Raw genomic sequence first — 19,450 nt, 5'->3', positions numbered from 1 at the left:
TTCGTGACATTTTAAGGACCTATGCACCTGAAAACCTAATTCTCTTTGGACGCCCATTGTATTTAACTGCATAACATTTAGAAAGTAGCCTGATCTATCCTTTATCAGTCCCAAAACGGATAACATCACAGTTGCTGATCTTAAACTCCATCTGCCAGAGCTTCCCCATTATTAGTCTATTTTGCAATTTTATGCTATCATCTATACTGTCCATAGTACTGCCTAATAATTAATTTAAGAAAATTACTAAAGTAGTTACAGATACTGGTGTGATGTGTTTTCATGAATCAGTTCATAGGAGGAAGGCCAAAAGATCTGAAAACTTTGAAACCACTGGTGGAATGGGAAACAGAAAATATAGAGGGGTTTGAATAGGACAAAGAAACTTTTGGTGGGCAGGCAACAAGTATAGCTTTGTACATTTGATGCTTTCAAGGACACTATGCACCATTTATTCATCTTCACCACGGAGAAACTTTCTATGTTAGATTCAACTTACAGACTTAATTGCTTGGTCCCCAAGAATAAAATATTAAGCAAAACTCCAGATCATTAACCTGGCCTGCTCAACTCTACCCGCTGGCATCCCCAGCCAACATTCCCTTCTTTCCACTTTCTCTCGGCCCCAAATCAGGCCCCGTCAGGCCTTTGAGAGGGACAGCAACCAAGGTGTTTCCTCATCATTCGCTTTTACATACCGTGACTGTAGAAGAGGTGGTTGCAATTTGTATGACTTTTGATAGGAGGTTCTTCGGCTCAGGAAACTGTGTGAGGGCCTTCATTGCACTGGTGTTATCTGTCATGATATTCTGAACTGCCCTGTCCAAACAGAGTGAAAAATCAGTGTTAACACTGACCCAGATAAACAGTGGGGACAGGAAAGAAAAGAAAATTGCAGTATGTTGATTATACAATGCCACAAAGAGATTACATACTGAATGCATTCAAAAGTAAATCTTGTTCTAGAGTGATACTATAGGACAATAGCAAACTGTTACTTTATGAGCTCATGGTAGCATCACTGATATCACAACAGTTTATGACATCACACAGTAAGCTTAAAAGGGAAGGAAAATTCAGGGCAGAAACATATCTGCAGATAATTATCTGCAGAAGACTCAGTAATATATATAGATTGACTCTTAGGCAGGTCTTTAATCATCACCAACAGTTCAGGTTCAATACTTCCCATATTTCTTTTTGCTTTCAAACATGCAACTTCAAATCTGGAAGTGGACTAGATGCAAGAGTTCAGAAAAAAGTCTTAACAATTGGAAAAACAGCACAATTTTTATGAACAACAGTGATAGTTACTTAAATAATTTCTCTCCCACCCTTCCCTGCCATCCCTTATTTTCATGAAATGCAAGCCTTTTCTTCAGAGACACTTGGTGCCTAGAGGCATGTATTAGATCCAAGCAGGGAGATTTGCTAGTGCTACTCGGGAGACTTTAAACCAGGAGGGAGAGGGTGCCAAAGAGATCGTGCAACTTAATGTTCCAGGGTATAGATGCTATAAGGAGGACAGAAATTGGACCTGAGAGGAAGAGTAGCAGCATTTTTAGTTAAGAATAATATTTGGTTGTACTTAGGGAGGATATTCCTGGGAGAATGTTCAGTGAAGGTCTGAGAAATTCTATGGATGGAACTGAGAAATCAGGAGGGGCTGATCACTTTATTGGGATTGTAGTATAGGCCCCCAGAGAGTCAGTAGGAAATTAAGAAGCAAATACATCATGAGATTTCAGATATCTGCAAGAATAATAGAATTGTAATGGTAGGGGATTTTAACTTACCGAACATAGACTGGGACTGCCACAGTATTAAGGGCTTGGATGGAGAGGATTTTATTAAGTGTGCACGAGAAAAGAATTTTATTCAATACATGGATGCACCTACGAGAAAAGGAGCAAAGCCTGACCTTCTCTTGGGAAATAAGGCAGGCAAAGTGACTACAGTGTTAGTTTTAAAATGATTATTGAAAAGGATAGATTTAATCTAAAAGTTAGAGTTCTAAATTGGAGTAAGGCCAATTTTGATTGTTTTAGGTAGGAACTTTCAAAAGTTGACTGGGTGAGGCTGTTTGCAGGTAAAGGGTCGATTGGAAAGTGGGAGACCTTCAAAAATGAGGTAACGAGAGATCAGAGACAGCATGTTCCTGTTAGTGTGAAGGGCAAAGTTGATAGGTGTAGGGAACACTGGATGACTAGAAAAATTGGGGGTCTGGCCAAGAAAAAGAAGGAAGTATATGTCAGGTATAGATTGCTGGGATTGAGTGAATGCCTGGATTCAAAGTATACTTAAGAGGGAAATCAGGAGGGCAAAAAGAGAAAGCTTTAGCAAATAAGAATTAAGCAGAATCCAAAGAGATTCTACTAATATATTAAGGACAAAGGAGTAACTAAGGAGTGAGTAGACCTCCTTAATGAACCAAAATACAGTTTTAATTGGTTTGCTATTTCTTTGTCCCCACTGCAATTTCCCTTGTTTCTGACTGTAAGGAACTTAGAGGTGTCTTCACTGACCCTTTTTTTCTCTTTAAATACCTAAAGAAGCTTTTACAATCAATCAGAAAGCTTCCAGTCAAGCTTACTCTCATACTCTATTTTCCTCCTCTTATCCAATTCCCTTGACAACATTTATTGAAATGTAACCTGCTCCAAGTCCTCAGATCATTTGTTTTTTTTCAGCCAATTTGTACGCTCCTCCCTTGGATCTAATATTATCCCCAATTTTCCTTGTTAGCCATGGTCAGACCACCTTTCCCTTTTATTTTGTGCCTGACAGAAATGAACAATTTTACAGTTCTTCCTTGAGCTCTTTAATTATTTGTCATTGCCTATTCACCATTATCCCTTAAAGCAGTTTTCTTTATTTAGATTCAGGACCCTAATCTCAGAATCAACTATGTTACCCTCAATCTTAAATGCTTTTCTCCAAGGGACCTTGCACAGCTAGATTGTCAATTATTCCTTTCTCATTACACATTTCTTTCCTTTATCAATTCAAGTATGTGTATTTCAGATTAAGGACTTATGCTCGATGCCAGTCTAGACCTAGATTGTTTGCTCAAGATGCTGTACTGGGACATGAACCAATAAATCACAGAATCCCTACAGTGTGGAAACAGGCCCTTCAGCCCAACAGGTCCACAGTGACCCACCGAAGAGTAACCGAACCACACCTATTCCTCTACCCTATTATCCTGTATTTACCCCTGACTAATGCACCTAACCTACACATCCCTGAACACTATGGGCAATTTCCCATGGTCAATTCACCTAACTTGCACAACTCCAGAGGCAAAAGTGGTTCTACTGATGCAAGTCTGACACACATGATGTTTCTTATATATCTTATACTCTGCTTTTAACAATGGTGCTGGTTTGGTCAGGCATTGCAATCCTAAGTAGTCAAATTACTGCAGATGCTAGATAATAGAAATAGCATGTCAGACAGCATTTGTCTTTCACCCAAAATATTAATTTTGTTTCTTCCTTCTGTAGATGCTGTTTGGCTTGCTAAGTATTTCCAGCGTTTGTTTTTAATGCATTGTTAAGCCTGATAGCCACCTTTATAGCCTCATGGCTGAACTACCTGTTTGAATGTTTGAAGCAATCACAGGTATCAATGTTACAGCTTCTCTCTTAGTTGTTGGATTTGTTGCATCCAGCCAACATTTAAGACAAAAGATGATTAAATAACTATTGCGATTACCTTGACATCAGTTTATGCTGAGGTGTTTTGTCTGTGATAGAGAGAAACTCTGTGCAGTCCATTGTCCCTTCCACTACCTCCTCGTCCACCTCATTTTCCTCCAGCAGACCCATTTCAGTTGGTTCAGATGCTTCTTTCTCAATATTCTTCTGCCTGAAGGCTATCTTATGAGCATTGTTGGTTGAGTTGTTCATCACCGAGTCCACTTCAGTCGGAGGTAAAGCAGCAAATTTTGCAGCCAAATCCTGGTAGTCTTGAGCTTGGAACAGCTGATTCTTTGGTCCCAGCAGACCCCATTGCTGCCAAACAAAATCAACAGGATACAGTCTTAAAAATGAACACCATCAGCAAAGTCTATTTCAATCTGTGGCATATTGTTACAAGATAAATTCCATCAACTTTGGACTTTATGCATTTGTCTTTAAAGCAAGGTGACCACTTATACAGTACCAGATTAGAAATATTTTTTCCTATTTTACCCACAAATTGTGGCTATTGCCAGTTAGGCCAGCATATAATGCCCATCCCTAACTGTCCTTGAGAAATTGGCAGTAAACTACCTTCTTGACCAGTTGAAGTCCATAAGAGATACATGTTCGCATAGTACGACTGGGGAGTTCCAGAACGATGACCCGGTGACAGTGAAAACTTTTGGCGGGGTGGGGAAGGATTGGGACCACCATGTGAAAGATGCTGCTAGCTTTTGAGTTGCTGCAGTGCATCTTGTAGATGGAACACATGGCTTCAATTGTGTCAGTAGTGGATGGAATGAATTTCAGAGGTAATAGATGGAGTGCTGAGCAAAGAGGCTACATTGTCCTTAATGATGTTGAGCCTCATGAATGTTAGTGAAGTCCTACTCAGCAACAAAGTGGTGAACATTCCATCAAACTCCTGAACTGTGCCTTGTAGATGGTGGACAAGCTTAGTGGCCTCAGGAAAGGAGTCACTCGTCTCAGAATTCCCAGCCTATAGCCTACACTTGCGACCATGGTATTTATGCAGCTACTAGATACAGTATTTACATGGCCAGGTCTGCTTTTGGTCAATGGTAACCCCAAGATGCTGACAATGGGGATTCAATGATGCTCATGCAACTGAAATTACAAGGGCAATGATTGGGTTCTCTGTTGGTGGGCATTGTCTGGTACTTCTATGATGCAAATGCTACTTGCCACTTGTCTGCCCAAATCTGTCTGCCATCTAGGTCTTATTGATGTAGGCATGGATCATTTCAGTATCTGAAGAGTCACAAATAGCAGTGAATAGTACTGTCAGCAGCAACATTCTCACTTTTTAATCATATGATGGAGTGAGGGCCACTGCTGAAGCAGTTGGAGATGGGTGGACCGAGAAAACTATCTTAAGGTGCTCCTGCACTGACGTCCTATGGGTGAGATGGTTGACCCCCACCATCTTCCTTTATGGTAGGTAAATAGTTACAGGTGTGAAAAGACATTTGTTTTAGTTCCAGAACATCACAGTCGGAGCATGCGTATGTTTTCTAATCTACCTGTTCAGAGATATCATTACACCTCTGGAGTAGGTGGGGTTACAACCCAGGTTTCCTGTGCCAGAGGTAGAGATACTACTACTGAACCACAAAAGTCCTTAAGCTGCTCAGGGTATATATTTTTAATCAAATTGTTCACAGATGTTATGACACATCCCAGGAGCAGGCGAACGTGAACCTGGGGATCCTAGCCCAGAGGTAGGAGCACTACCACAAAAGCCCTTAAGCTCCGCCTGGGCTAAACCATCTTCAGATGCTCCAAAAATGACTTTCCTTCCAACATAAGATCAGAAGCATCAGGGCATATCAAAGGCGAGAACTTCATCTTTACTGCCTCTTTGTTAATCATTGAATGAGAACTGATGACCCTCACAGGTATTAATTACCCACTAGAAAAGATGGCAAGGATATTTGAAAACCATTGATATCACAACTGAGCCCAACTAATTATTGTGGTTGACTCCTCTCCTGGTTTTGGTACTAATAAATAAGTTGTAATATGCCTGCAAAACCCCAGTTTTATTAGCACGTAATCACACACTACACTGCACCAGATCCTTAATTTCTGAAGAGCAGCATGGGGTCGGGGTCAGTTACCAGGTTGGATATAGGATTGGCTAACCAAAGAAAAGTAGAGAATTGGGATAAATGAGTGTTTTTCTCGTTGGAAATAGTGGGGTACCACAAGGTTCGGTTGCCTGGCTAAAGTATTTACAATCTCTATTAATGACCTGGGAGCAGGGATAGAAAGTACATTGGCCACATTTGCAGGAGACACTAAAATAAGTGGGAAAGTAAATGCAAAGAAGGTGTAAGAAATTTATAAATGTATCAGGATAGGTTCAATGAATGGGCCAAAATTTGGCAGGTGAAGTTTAACATGGATAAGTGCGAGGTTACTTATTTTTGTCGGAAGCTTATTATCTAAGTGAAAAAGCATCAGAGTGCTTTGATTCAGAGACATCTGGGTTTCCTCATGCATAAATCACAGAAAACTACTAAGCAGGTACAACAGATAACAAAGAAATCAAATGGAAATTTGGTATTTATTGCTAAAGGAACGGAGTATAAAAGTAGGGAAGTGTTGTTGCAACTGTCACCTGGAATAATGCACACAGTTTTGATCCCTTTACTTGATGAGGGATGTAGTTCAGATACTGAAATGATCCATGCCCATACCAGAATTGGAGGTAGTTCACCGAAAGTTCACTAGATTGATTCCAGAGAGGAGAGGTTTGTTTTATGAAGAGAGATTGACCAGTCTTAGACTACATTCTCTTGAATTTAGAAGAATGATATAGGATTGGCTAACCAAAGAAGAGATCAAATTAATGCATACAAGATACCAAAGGGGACTGATAAGGTAGTTACAGGACATTTCTTCATGTGGAGCAATCTAGAATGAGATGTCATAGTTTTATGTTAAGGGGGAGCAGACTTAAATCAGACACAAACAGAAATTACTTCTCTCAAAGGGTTGTGAATCTGTGGAATTTGCTACCCCAGAATGAGATGGTTACCAAGACATTGAATAAGTTTAAGATAGACAGATTTTTAATTATTAATGGATTGAAAGGTTATGGAGAATAGGCAGATAAGCGGAGTTGAAGCTAAGATGAGATCAGCGATAATCACATTATATGCTAAAGCAGGTTTGAGGGGCCGAATTACCTACTCCTGCTCCTCGTTCTTATGTTCTCATCTAACAAGTCTAACCATGAGCCTCATCAATACCCTCAGTCCATCGGGAAACTTGCAAAAGGCCCTGTGTAAAGTACATATGGGGACACACAGAAAACAAATGGAATCTCTGTGCCACATGATCGCAAGTGCAAACATTCTCAGCAACCAATGTCGCGTTATCATACCTTGAATATCTTGCAGGCAGCTGCAGCAGCATGTTTCTCTGCAACGACTTTCTTATTGCCAAAACCTTCCACTTTTAGTTTTCTTGGCCAGCCAATGTACAGAACTGTTTTCTTTGTAAAAGAAAGAAGACTGTTACAAATTGCCAACAAGCCATAAGGTACAGCTAGAAATAACAGTTGGCATTGCATACTGTAAAATCAGACATGTACTGAAATATATTAAGAATAAAACAGGCCAGAAGGTTATAACTGCTCAGAGCAAGCCTAGACCCTGTTGACAAGGCAAGTCCAGCTCAAGGGAAAAATCATCTCCTGCTCCCAGGAACAGTTCCAAATCATTAGGGGTGAAAACGTGACCAAAACTGGTTTCAGAGATCACACGGATCACAGCCATGGCTACAGCTGTTCACCGTTTAAAGATTTAGACTCAGGAATTTTAAGTACAACTTCAAACTTTATAGCCAACATCAGAGATGCAGTTAATTTAGAAAATGGGGCTGCAGCAAAATAACGCAAGTTAATGAAATTTGCAGAATTTAATGTGTGATTAACTTCAACGAGGTTATAGAAAGCAGGATGGGAAAATTTTATACAGAGCATAAACACTGCTGTGGATCTGCTGAGACTGTATTTGTAGCACAGAAACAATGAGACACATAATGCCAACATTTTGGTTCACATAGGCGGACCAATCACTTGGTCTAGACAACCAAGTGTGCCGTATATCTATGAACTGTTTCTAGAAAAGGTCAAGCTTCAAGAGAGGTTGAAACATACCAAAACAAAATTAGGCGAGGTCAACCAAGGTGATTAGAACCCACTCAACAATTCATGTCAAATTGCAGACATTAGCAAGTCAGAAACAGTTATAATTTGCATTTTTGTAGAACTGACACATAGAACAGGTTAACTTGTCCCTAACCTCATTTCAATATCATAAACAATTGTCAGCATTGGTTAGAGGCTTCTAGTAGAACATTGTTCATTCAACCAGCAATTTGAGGAAAGGGGTCAAAAGCAGCGATGTATCCAATAGTACAGCACACTAAAGAAATCAATACAATACACATCACTCAATCTTCAGATTGAGTCCTGCCACCTGAGAATTGATGAAAGAGTTCTCTTGGGAGGATAAAGAAATTAGATTCATTAGTTTTCAAAAGAAAGTTGAATACATACTGGAAATATACTTTGCAGGGCTCTGGGAAAAAGAGCAAGAAAGTGGGATTAATTAGAGTTCTGTCAAACAGTTGGCTGGGGCACCCTAGACTGAATAGCCTCCTTTAAGGATACAGTCAGATTCTTTATAGATAGTCACATGAAAGAATCACTTTGGTCCTTTTGTCTTTAAATTATTCAGTATCAGGATGTGGGCAGCCCACTGTCGAGGCAACACTCATTGGCCATCCCAAGAAATAGAACTGGCTACTTTGCTTGGCCACATCAAAGTTAAAAGGCAGGCCTGCTAGTGTTGAACTGCAATCACACAAACACTAAAACAGGTAAGGTAGCAGGTTTCCTTTGTAAAAGAATATTAAGATGAACCAGTTGCACTTTTATGGCACTCTATTAGCTCCATGGTCACTTTTTGTTGACATTAGCTTTTCAATTCCAGATTTTGTTTTGACTGAATGCAAATTCTAAACCTGCCATAGTGGGATTTGAACTCACTTTCTCTGGATTACTGAAGATTTGAAGGTCACTAATCCAATACTTTTTTGCAGGTGATATGGTTGCACAACTGGGAGTGTGGAATCAAGGAGCCTAATTGTCCTCTCCACATAAAGACCAAACTGGCCACAAGTAATTTCATCAAATTATATTGAAAATAAACATTGATAACCACTTACTTTGATGCGCCCATCAAATGATTTGTAGACGATGCAATCATTTACATTAGAAACCTTCAGAGCTCGTTGCATGACTTGAACCAGCAGGTTCTTAGGCTGTGGAAACTCTTGAAGAAGGGCCTGTAAATCTAAACAAAATCTTTAGTTGAATTCAGTATGCCAGCCATCATCAAAGTCCAAAAAAATTGGAAAATCAATTCTTTGCTTCTTTTCTACAAGATAGCAGATTGCGGTGTTAGAAATCATCAGATACCATCATTCAAGGACTATTATACAAGTTGTGATCACAGATTCCAAGCGGTTGCAGAGCAATTGTAGACTTTCTCCCCTCCTCAAGATTCCACTCCAACCACAAGTCAGCCAACTACAATCTGAATGATCACAGTCGAGATTGGTTGGTTCAGCAAAGAATGCAGAACATGGGAAATCAAATACAAGTTCACAATACATTTCCAATTCTTGCATTTACACACTCTAGCACTTTCTGGCATTGACAGCTCTTAGTAACATTGCAGAAATTATGCAATAATTCATTCGTTATTGATCCATTAACTTTTTTTAAACAGTCAAAGAATCATGTAGCAGGAAATCAGACCCTTTGGTCCAACTTGTCTAAGCAAGTTATTAATTCAGCTCGTCCACTGTTACCATAAACTTAATTTTTAAATACGTTAATTCTCAGAATGTGAGCATCACTTACTCAGCCAGCTTTCACAAATCCAGCCCAATTCCCTGGTCTGCCTTCTTCATTGAACTGAGTAGCCTGTTCGGCCACTTCAGGGAACAATGAAGGGTCAACTAAGTTGACATAAAAGACTGGGTAAAGACAAAACATGCTCTTCTCTTAAAGACATTAGTGAACTAATTAACTATTGAGGAAGTTCATCAGCTTCAGGGGTCCCTTTACTGATATCTTTTAACATCCTGAAAAAATAATTTCAATTAATTTAACAGTATCAAATCTTAATGATTACAGAATCAACTTATGGTTACATGAGCAGCTTTAACATTTAAAACATACCAGAGCACTTCACAGGAACACCACAAAGCAAAATTAGACACTGAGGCACACTGTAACATTGGTAAAGAGGGAGATCGTAAATAGCTTCCTTAAGCAAAAATGTGAGTAAGAAACGTGGAACAGGTTCAAGAAGGGAATTCCAGATCTTAGATCTGATGTGACTAAAGTTGCAATCATCAGTGGTTGTAACAAAGGAGACCACGAACTCCTCCACCTGACAGTGGTGAAAATAACTGAGGAGTGCAAGACAATTTCCAGTAGAGAAGCTAAGTGTTATCTTTCCATTCTAAGATGATCCAGCAAAGCAAGCAAATTTTGACAGATAAATACTCTAGGGCAGGTAACACACAGGAGGAAGTGTTGGGTGCCTTGAGATACATGGAAGGTAGACAAGTCCCAGGGCCAGATGGGAGCCATCCCAGGATGCCGTGGGAGGCAAGGCATGAAATAGCTGGGGAATTAAACAAGTCCTTGCATCCTCTTTGGCCTCTGGCGAGGTTCCAGAAAACAGCCAATGTTGTCCTTCATTAAGGAGTAATTCAGGTAATTACAAGCCTAACGGTAAGGTCCTGGGGCATTTTGCTGGACAAAGAGACCTTGGAGTGCAGGTTCATAATTCCATGAAAGTAGAGTTGCAGGTAGATAGGATAGTGAAGAATGCATTTAGTATGCTTTCCTTTATTGGTCAGAGTATTGAGTTTAGGAGTTGGGAGGTGATGTTGAGGCTGTACAGGACATTGGTTAGGCCACTTTTGGAATATTACATGCAATTCTGGTCTCCTTCCTATTGGAAGAATGTTGTGAAACTTGAAAGGGTTCAGAAAAGACTTACAAGGATGTTGCCAGGGTTAGGGGATTTGAGGTTTAGGGAGAGGTTGAAGAGGATGGAGCTGTTTTCCCTGAGCGTCGGAGGTTGAGGGGTGACCTTACAGAGGTTTATATCATCATGAGGGACATGAATAGGATAAGTAAACAAGGTGTTTTCCCTGGTGTTGGGAGTCCAGAACTAGAGGGCATAGGTTTAGGATGAGAGGGGAAAGATATAAAAGGGACCTAAGGGGCAACATTTTCCACACAGAGGGTGGTGTGCATATGGGATGAGCTGCAAGAGAAAATGGTTGAGGTTGGTACAATTACAGCATTTAAAAGGCATCTGAATAAGAAGAGTTTAGAGGGATATGGGCCAAGTGCTGGCAAATGGGACTAGATGAGGTTAAGATATCTGTTGGCATGGACAAGTTGGACCAAACGGTTTGTTTCAGTGTTGTACATCTCTAGGACTATATGAGCAAGACTCTTTGAAGTTAGAGGTGGTTTAGCCAGATCTGATAGAGAATAGCTAAATACAAAGCCACTACAGTCTTTCAAGTCTGCGTTCCTTGGACTCAGTACAGATGGGCCATGTTGCCAGGGAAACATCCAGGGTTAGACAAACCAATACTTTTATCAGGGATGACAGTAGGAAAGGTGAAAGCAAGGATGTGACTGAGCAAGTCAGTAGCTGCCAAAATTATTTTTGGGGATAGCTCATTCCAAGTTCAGATATTGTCAGCTTCTGTGCTTTTTAAGGTCAAAGTGCAATACTGTACACAAGATACACTTCAACTTCAGCCAAAGTAGCGATTTATGAACGTTTTACATGCATTCCCAAGTTTTATTTTCAATGCCTCAACTTATTGGCGTAAGTGTTAAACTGAACTGGTTCTGCCACCTTCACAGTTGTGTGCACAACCACAATCGATCTCTATTCCTCACCACTCCAATTAAAACTTGCCAGCGGTATGCACTCTCCTCATTTCTTTCCACCAAAATGAATCACTTCAATCTCTGATTCAGTACACTATTTAATTTAATTGCATTTTGTTTCTATATCTTAATAGGTAAGACGAGTAGCTTTCAGTATTTTTATGTTGTCGTTGATCTTTTATTACAGCATTACGATGTATTTTGTAATATGCTTGTGCTTATATGCATAATAAATACATGAAACGCTGAGGTGTGCCCCCGATCGGTATCTCGCACCTTGCTGACTGCCCGTTCCTGTTGCCAGCGGCCGATCCGGTGCTTCCTCCTCTCCCCCGAGGTTGACCTGCTGCTGCCGACTCGTTGTGTGCCTGAACCGCCTCATTACTGCTGTGTGGCCGCAGTCCCACTCCGAGTGCCAGGTTAAAGGTGCAGACGGTCCCCAGGCTCCAGTACTGGGCTGCCTTGGCGGGCACAGCCTGCTCATTAAGAAGCACAGCGCTCGCGACCTCCCACCTGCAGACGCCGCCATCTTGAAAACGAATGCTGCTCCTCACGCCGGCTCCAGAACTTCGCGGAGAGAGACAACGGACATTGGGCAAGATGGACCAATGAAAACAAACTAAGAACTCCGACATTGAGCACAGCGTAGGCCCTGGCGGCAGAATCAAGTACTAACCTGTGGTTAATGTGGCAGGAATGTGAGAGCCCTTGTAAATTCTACTGCTATTGATAGGGTGTTATACATCCTATTTGTTGCCATTAAAGTGGTTCTGAGAATTGAAGGAGTGTCACTCGGTGTCTGAATCTTTCCATCATTTAAAGGCATAAAAATAATTTCATAGAATTGTTCGAACACAGAAGGAAACTCCTCAGTCCACTGTGTCTGTCAGGCCCTCACGTAATGCAATCACCTTGCCTTCTCCCTGTACTCCTGCCCATTGCTCCATGTTAAATTCCATTTTTATAACAAAAACACAACAGTACGGCACAAGAACAGGCCCTTCGGCCCACCAACCCTACAAAAACTTGATGTTTTTCTAAACATCTTTTGCCTCTTTGCTGTACATATTCAATGTCTCGATTAGAGTGGTGCTGGAAAACCACAGCAGGTCAGGCAGCATCCAAGGAGCAGGAAAATCGACATTTTTTTAATTTCAAAAATATACTTTATTCATAAAATTATTTTGGTATCTATACAATTGGTGATATCATACATACATATACATTCCATTTCTTTACATACAGAGATCAAAATTAATCATTCGTATATACAGGTCTATACATTTACCATCCACATATTTAGCTGAGGCGTCAGCAGAGCCTTACACGGTGGTCTTTCCCCACCGTGCCTTGGCGGCAGCTGCCCCAAGCTTCAGCACGTCCCTCAAAACATAGTCCTGGACCTTGGAATGTGCCAGTCTGCAGCACTCAGTCGGGGTCAGCTCCTTCAGCTGGAAGATCAACAGGTTTCAGACAGACCAAAGAGCGTCTTTCTCCGAGTTGATGATCCTCCAGGCACAGTTGATGTTCGTCTCTATGCATCCCGGGAACAGACCATAGAACACGGAGTCTCGCGTCACGGAGCAGCTTGGGACGAATCTCAACAAACACCACTGCATTCTTCTCCAGACTTCCTTTTTATAGGCACATTCCAGAAGGAGGTGTGTGACAGTCTCGTCCCACCCACAGCTGCTTCAAGGGCAGTGTGCGGTGCGCGAGAGAGTCCGGGCGTGCATAAAGGATCTCAAAGGCAGAGCCCTTCTCACCACCAGCCAAGCCATGTCTTGGTGCTTGTTGGAAAGTTCTGGCGATGAGGCATTCTGCCAAATGGCTTTGACAATCTGCCCAGGGAACTGCTCGACAGGATCCGCTCTCTCCTTTTCCCGAAGGATCTCAAGGACACTACGTGCTGACCACTTCCTGATGGACTTGTGGTTAAAGGTATTTTTCTACATAAATTTCTCCACAACGGACAGGTGATACGGAACAGTCCAACTACTCGGAGCGTTCCGCGGTAGCAAGGCAAGGCCCATCCTTCACAACACCGGGGACAGGTAGAACCTCAGTACGTAGTGACACTTGGTGTTTGCGTACCGGGGATCCACGCACAGCTTGATGCAGCCACACACAAAGGTGGCCATCAGGGTGAGGGTGGCATTGGGTGTGTTTTTTCCCCCATTGCCCAGATCTTTATACATGCTGTCCCTTCGGACCCGGTACACCTTTGATCTCCATATAAAATGGAAGATGGCCCGGGTGACTGCGACAGCACAGGTTCTGGGAATAGGCCAGACCTGTGCCACATATAACAACACTGACAGTGCCTCACACCTGATGACCAGGTTTTTTCCCGTGATGGAGAGCAATCATAGCTTCCATCTGCCCAGTTTCTGCCTCACTTTGCTGATACGCTCCTCCCAAAACTTGGCGCACGCCCCAGCCCCTCCGAACCAAATACCCAGAACCTTCAGGTTGTCAGTGAAGGGGATGGAGGATTGGTCAGCCCAGTTCCCGAAGACCATGGCTTCACTCTTGCTTCGGTTGACCTTGGCCCCTGAGGACCGTTCAAACTGCTCACATATACACATGTGTCTGCGCACGGACAACAGATCCGAGCAGAAAACGGTGACGTCATCCATGTTCCTTATTTCCCCTTCTCCCACCTCACCCCAGTTCCAACCTTCCAGCTCAGCACTGTCCCCATGACCTGTCCTACCTGCCTATCTTCCTTTCCACCTATCCACTCCACCCTCCTCTCTGACCTATCACCTTCATCCCCACCCTCATTCACCCATTGTACACTTTGCGACCTTCCCCCACCCTCCTCTCTGACCTATTACCTCTTAAACATTGCTATTGTATCTGCCTCTACCACCTTCTCAAGCAGTGCATTCCAGGTACTTATCACCCTCTGTGCAAAAAACCCTGCTTCTTTCATTTCCTTTAAACTTATCCCATTACCTTAAATCTATGTTCCCTACTAATTGACATTCCTACCCTTGGAAAAAGACTGACTATCCAATGACTCCATGCCTCACATAATTTTCCATCAGGTCGCAGCTCATTCTTTGATGTTCAAGTGAAAACATGTTTGTCCAATCTCTCCTCATAGCAACTGTCCTTCAAACTAGGCAACATCTTGGTAAATTGTTTTGATACCCTCTCCGAAGCTTCCACCTTGTGGTCATGTGATCATCAGAACTGTACACAATATTCCAAATCTGACCTAACAGATTGAGAGGTGACCTCATAGAGGTTTATATTATCATGAGAGGAATAAATAAGGTGATAGCAAATGTCTTTTTCCCACTACTGTATAGGGAATCCTGACCTACCGGGCATAAACTTAAGGTGAGAGCAGAAGGATTTAAAAGGGACCTGAGGGGCAACTTTTTCACACAGATGGTGGTTCACATGTGGAATGAATTGCCAGAGGAATTTGTAGATGCAGATATAGTTCCACCATTTAAAAGGCATTTGGACAGTTACATGAATAGGAAAGGTTTAAAGGGATCTGGGCCAAATGAAGCAAATGGACTGGCTTATTTTGGAAAATTATAGAATCCCTACAGTGTGGAAATAGGCCATTTGACCCAAAAAGTCCACATGGACCCTCTGAAGACTAGGTCACCTAAGCCCATTCCCCTACCCTATTACTCTACACTTACCCCAAACTAATGTACCTAACCTACACATCCCTGAACACTACAGGCAACTTAGCATGGGCAAATCACCTAACCCGCACATCTTTGGATACATACCTGTTTCCATGCTTTTTGACTCATTGACTATGAAGTTCTATAGAATCGCATCATGATCTGCCAATTTTTAAAGTCTATGCCCTGACCAATGAAGTTAAGCATGCGTATGCTTTCTTGAACACCTTATCCACTTGTGTTGCAATTTTCACGGATCTTTGGGCCTTTCCACCTAGATACCTCAGTATGTTGATGCTGTTCAGGGTTCTGCCATTTATTGCATACATCCCTCCCACATTAGGTTTTTCCATAATGCATCACCTCACATTGCCCAGATTAAACTCCATCTGCCATTTTTCTGTCCAAGTATCTAGACTATCTATATTCTCTAGCAATCCTCCTCACTATCTGCAGCTACAATCTCTTTCAAATCAGTTATATACTGTTTATTATAAACAGCAGTGGCCCAACACCCACTGCAGAACATTCTTGCAGAACATAAGTGTTCTGGTCACAGATCTCCAATCTGAAAAACACCATTCCATTGCTACTTTCTGTCTTCTGTGGCTAAGCCAGTTCTGTATCTATCTTACCAGCTCACTGTGGATCCTATGTACCTTCACCTTTTGTATCAGCCTGCCTTGTCAAAAGCCTTGCTAAACTCTAGATGGACAACATCTACGTCCCTGCCTTCATCAATCATTTTTGTTACTTCCTTAAAAACGCCATTAACTTTGTGAGACATAACCTTTCCTGCATAAAGCCAGTTTGCCTATCACTAATTAGTCCACAATTTTCTAAATGCAGGTAAATCTTATCCTTAAGAATTTTCTCCAAAGATTTGGCCTGTAATTTCCAGATTATTCCTATTGCCCTTCTTAAACAAAAGATTAATTTTGGCTATTCTTCAGTCTTCTGGGATCTTTCCTGTGACTAAAGACAATACAAAGATTTCATACAAGACCCTAGCAAGTTCCTCGCCTGCCTCCCTCAGCATTCTAGATAAATCCCATCAGATCCTGGGGATTTGTATACCTTAATGCTTTTTAAAACATTCAACACCTTTTTATGTTGACATGCCGCAGAATATCAACATACCTTCCTGAGAATCATCATCCACCATATCATTCTCCTTTGTGAATACCAATACAAAGTATTTGTTAACGGCCTCACCCACTTCCTCCAGCTCCATGCAGAAATTCCCTCTTTTGTCCTTGAGTGGTCCTAGTTTTTCTCTGACCACTAACTTGCTCCTTATATATGTGTAAAACACCTTGGGATTTTCCTTCAACATTTTTGCCAAAGACATTTAATGGCTCCCTTTATCCCTCCTAATTCCTTGTTTGAATTCTTTCATGATATCTTTGTATTCTTCAAGTCTTGTCTTCAGTTTACTAAACCTTACATTGGCTTCCTTTCTCTTTTTGACTCAGCTCTGAATTTTCCATCATCCAAGGCTCCCCTATCTTGCCATCTTTATCCTTCATTCTCACAGGAACAAGCTGATCCTGACTCTAATCAACTGGCCTTTAAAAGATCCCTTTATGCGAGATGTAGATTTACCTTCAAACAGCAGCCTGCAGTCTACATTCCTCAGTTCCTGCCTTATACGGTGATTGTTACCCTTCCTCTAATTAAATACTTTCAACTGAGGACTACTCTTCTCCGTATCCATAAGTGTTATGACAGAGCAGTGAACCCCTCTGCGAATCAAACTAAACACCCAGAAAAGCTCATCTCGTCTTGTAATCTGTGCCACCGTGGGCGGCATGGTGGCACAGTGGTTAGCACTGCTGCCTCACAGAGCCAGAGACCCGGGTTCAATTCCCGCCTCAGGCGACTGACTGTGTGGAGTTTGCACGTTCGCCCCGTGTCTGCGTGGGTTTCCTCCGGGTGCTCCGGTTTCCTCCCACCATCCAAAAAGATGTGCAGGGTCAGGTGAATGGGCCATGCTAAATTGCCTGTAGTGTTAGGTAAGGGGTGGGTTTCACCTCGGCCAGTCGGTGTGGACTTGTTGGCCCGAAGGGCCTGTTTCCACATTGTAATCTAATCTAATCTAAAGTGTGAGTGACAGAGAACTTCCAAATTCCACTATTTAAAGAAAATAACATCAATTTATTTTTTAACTCTAAAAGTGAACATTAAACAGCAACTATTCATATGCTGTTCCAATAAGACTCTTATTAAAATTTCATCAACTTAATTTCAAAACCACACAGCCGCTGTCCTCTTCTTTGACTTCACTCTTCTGGCTGCTGAATTCCTTGGGTCGTCTTCATTCTTTTTACTGCGAGTATGTTTCATATGAAAAGGTATCTTTGATAGAGAGTATTTCCTAATTTCTTGGATCTATCTCAATGGCAGTTGCTCTCTCTCTAATTTTCAAAATGTCCGCATTTTTATGTACCCAACATCGGATCGTCTCATTGGTTTGATGCTGGCAAAACAATAAATTCCAACTCAATTGGGTTTTAGTATCCTTGGTCATAATTTAAACTGATTGGATAAATTTGAATTGTTGTCAAAACAGTAACCAAAACTCAGGTATCCATTTTGCAGCCAATTATTACATATTTTCAATTTTCCAGTACACTCTGGGATTGCTAACTAGTCATATCTACCAGTGTTTGTAAGCTTTCAGTTCAGGACAGCATTCACACTTTCTTAAAGATACAATACATGCCTTAAACTTCATAACAAAAAGTAACTCAAAAATTACAACATTAAGGTTACTGTTCCCAAAATGCTTCCCCACTGAAAATTTGATCACCTGAGTGGACTCATTCCCCAATACCAGGTATAGTATGCCAGTAATTGATAAAGGGATGAAGGTAGGTAAGGATCTGGAAACAATCATTATCAAGGAAGAGGTAATGTTGGCTGAACTAATGAAGCTAAGAGTAGACAAGTCTCCTGACCCTGATGGAATGTATCCCAGAGTTCTAAACAAGATGACAGGAGAAATAGCAAATGCACTTGTAGTCATTTTCCAAAATTCACTGGTCACTGAGGCAGTTCTAGCAGATTGGAAAACAGCAAATGTGACACCACTGTTTACAAAAGGAGGTAGACAAAAAAATGGGGGATTACAGACCAGTTAGATTAACTTCTATAGTGGGGAAAATGCTTGAGTTGATTATCAAGGATGAAATAATAATGCATCTAGATAGAAATTGTCCTGTTGGGCAGATGCAGCATGGGTTCATGAAGGGTAGGTCATTTTTAACTAATCTACTGGAATTCTATGAAGACATTACATGCACAGTGGACGATGAGGACCCAGTAGATGTGTGTATCTAGATTTTCAAAAGGCATTCAACAAAGTGGCTCAGTGGTTAGTACTGCTGCCTCACAGCACCAGGGACCCGGGTTTGATTCCAGCCTCGGGCGACTATCTTTGTGGAGTTTGCGTATTCTCCCCCTGTCTGCATGGCTTTCCTCCGGGTTCTCCAGTTTCCTCCCACAGTCCACAGATGTGCAGGTTAGGTGAATTGGTCATGCTAAATTGTCCATAGAGTTAGGTGCGTTAGTTGGGAGGAATGGATCTAGGTGGGTTACTCTTTGGAGGGTCAGTGTGGACTAGTTGGGCCGAAGGGCCTGTTTCCACACTGTAGGAAATCTAATCTAATCTAAAGGTACTGCATGAAAGGCTGCTGCGTAAGATAAAGATGCAAAGCATTATGGGCATTATATTACATGGTTAGAGGATTGGTTAACTAACAGGAAGCAAAGGGTAAAGATAAATGAGTGCTTTTCTGGTTGGCAATCAGTGACTAGTGGTGTGTCTCAAGAATCAGTGTTAGGACTGCAATTATTCATAATTTACATCAATTATTTGGAGTTGCAGACCTTGTATAGTGTATCAAAGTTTGTGGATGACATGAAGATGAGTGGTAGAGCAAGGTGTGCAGAGGACTGTGAAACTTTGCAAAGGGACATAGATAGTTTAAGTGAGTGAGCAAAGGTCTGGCAGATGGAGTATAATGTTAATAAATGTGAAGTTGTCCATTTTGGTAGGAATAACAGTAAAAAGGACT

At 41.5% G+C, this 19,450-nt stretch overlaps 1 protein-coding gene and 1 pseudogene across 1 annotated transcript in view; both read right to left on the bottom strand.

The window, feature by feature from the left end:
• Window positions 1-12,244, bottom strand: part of dhx30 (DEAH (Asp-Glu-Ala-His) box helicase 30) — an 88,194-nt gene extending 75,950 nt beyond the window's left edge. The window contains exons 1-5 of the mRNA XM_043687996.2: window positions 11,992-12,244; window positions 8,949-9,076; window positions 7,099-7,209; window positions 3,718-4,016; window positions 699-819 (exon numbers count right to left, since the gene is read on the bottom strand). Coding sequence (XP_043543931.2) covers window positions 699-819; window positions 3,718-4,016; window positions 7,099-7,209; window positions 8,949-9,076; window positions 11,992-12,244 — 912 coding nt within the window. The remainder of the gene's footprint in view (window positions 1-698; window positions 820-3,717; window positions 4,017-7,098; window positions 7,210-8,948; window positions 9,077-11,991) is intronic.
• Window positions 12,245-13,037: 793 nt separating this feature from the next.
• On the bottom strand, window positions 13,038-14,354 carry LOC148150463 (uncharacterized; annotated as a pseudogene).
• Window positions 14,355-19,450: the final 5,096 nt, after the last annotated feature.

This window comes from Chiloscyllium plagiosum, unplaced genomic scaffold, assembly GCF_037043375.1.
Source record: "Chiloscyllium plagiosum isolate Xiang-an unplaced genomic scaffold, Cpla_swu_hap1 HiC_scaffold_4, whole genome shotgun sequence".
Classification (NCBI taxonomy): Eukaryota; Metazoa; Chordata; class Chondrichthyes; order Orectolobiformes; family Hemiscylliidae; genus Chiloscyllium; species Chiloscyllium plagiosum.
Note: the sequence above shows the minus strand (reverse complement) of the source record. Positions and strands in the feature narration are given on the sequence as shown.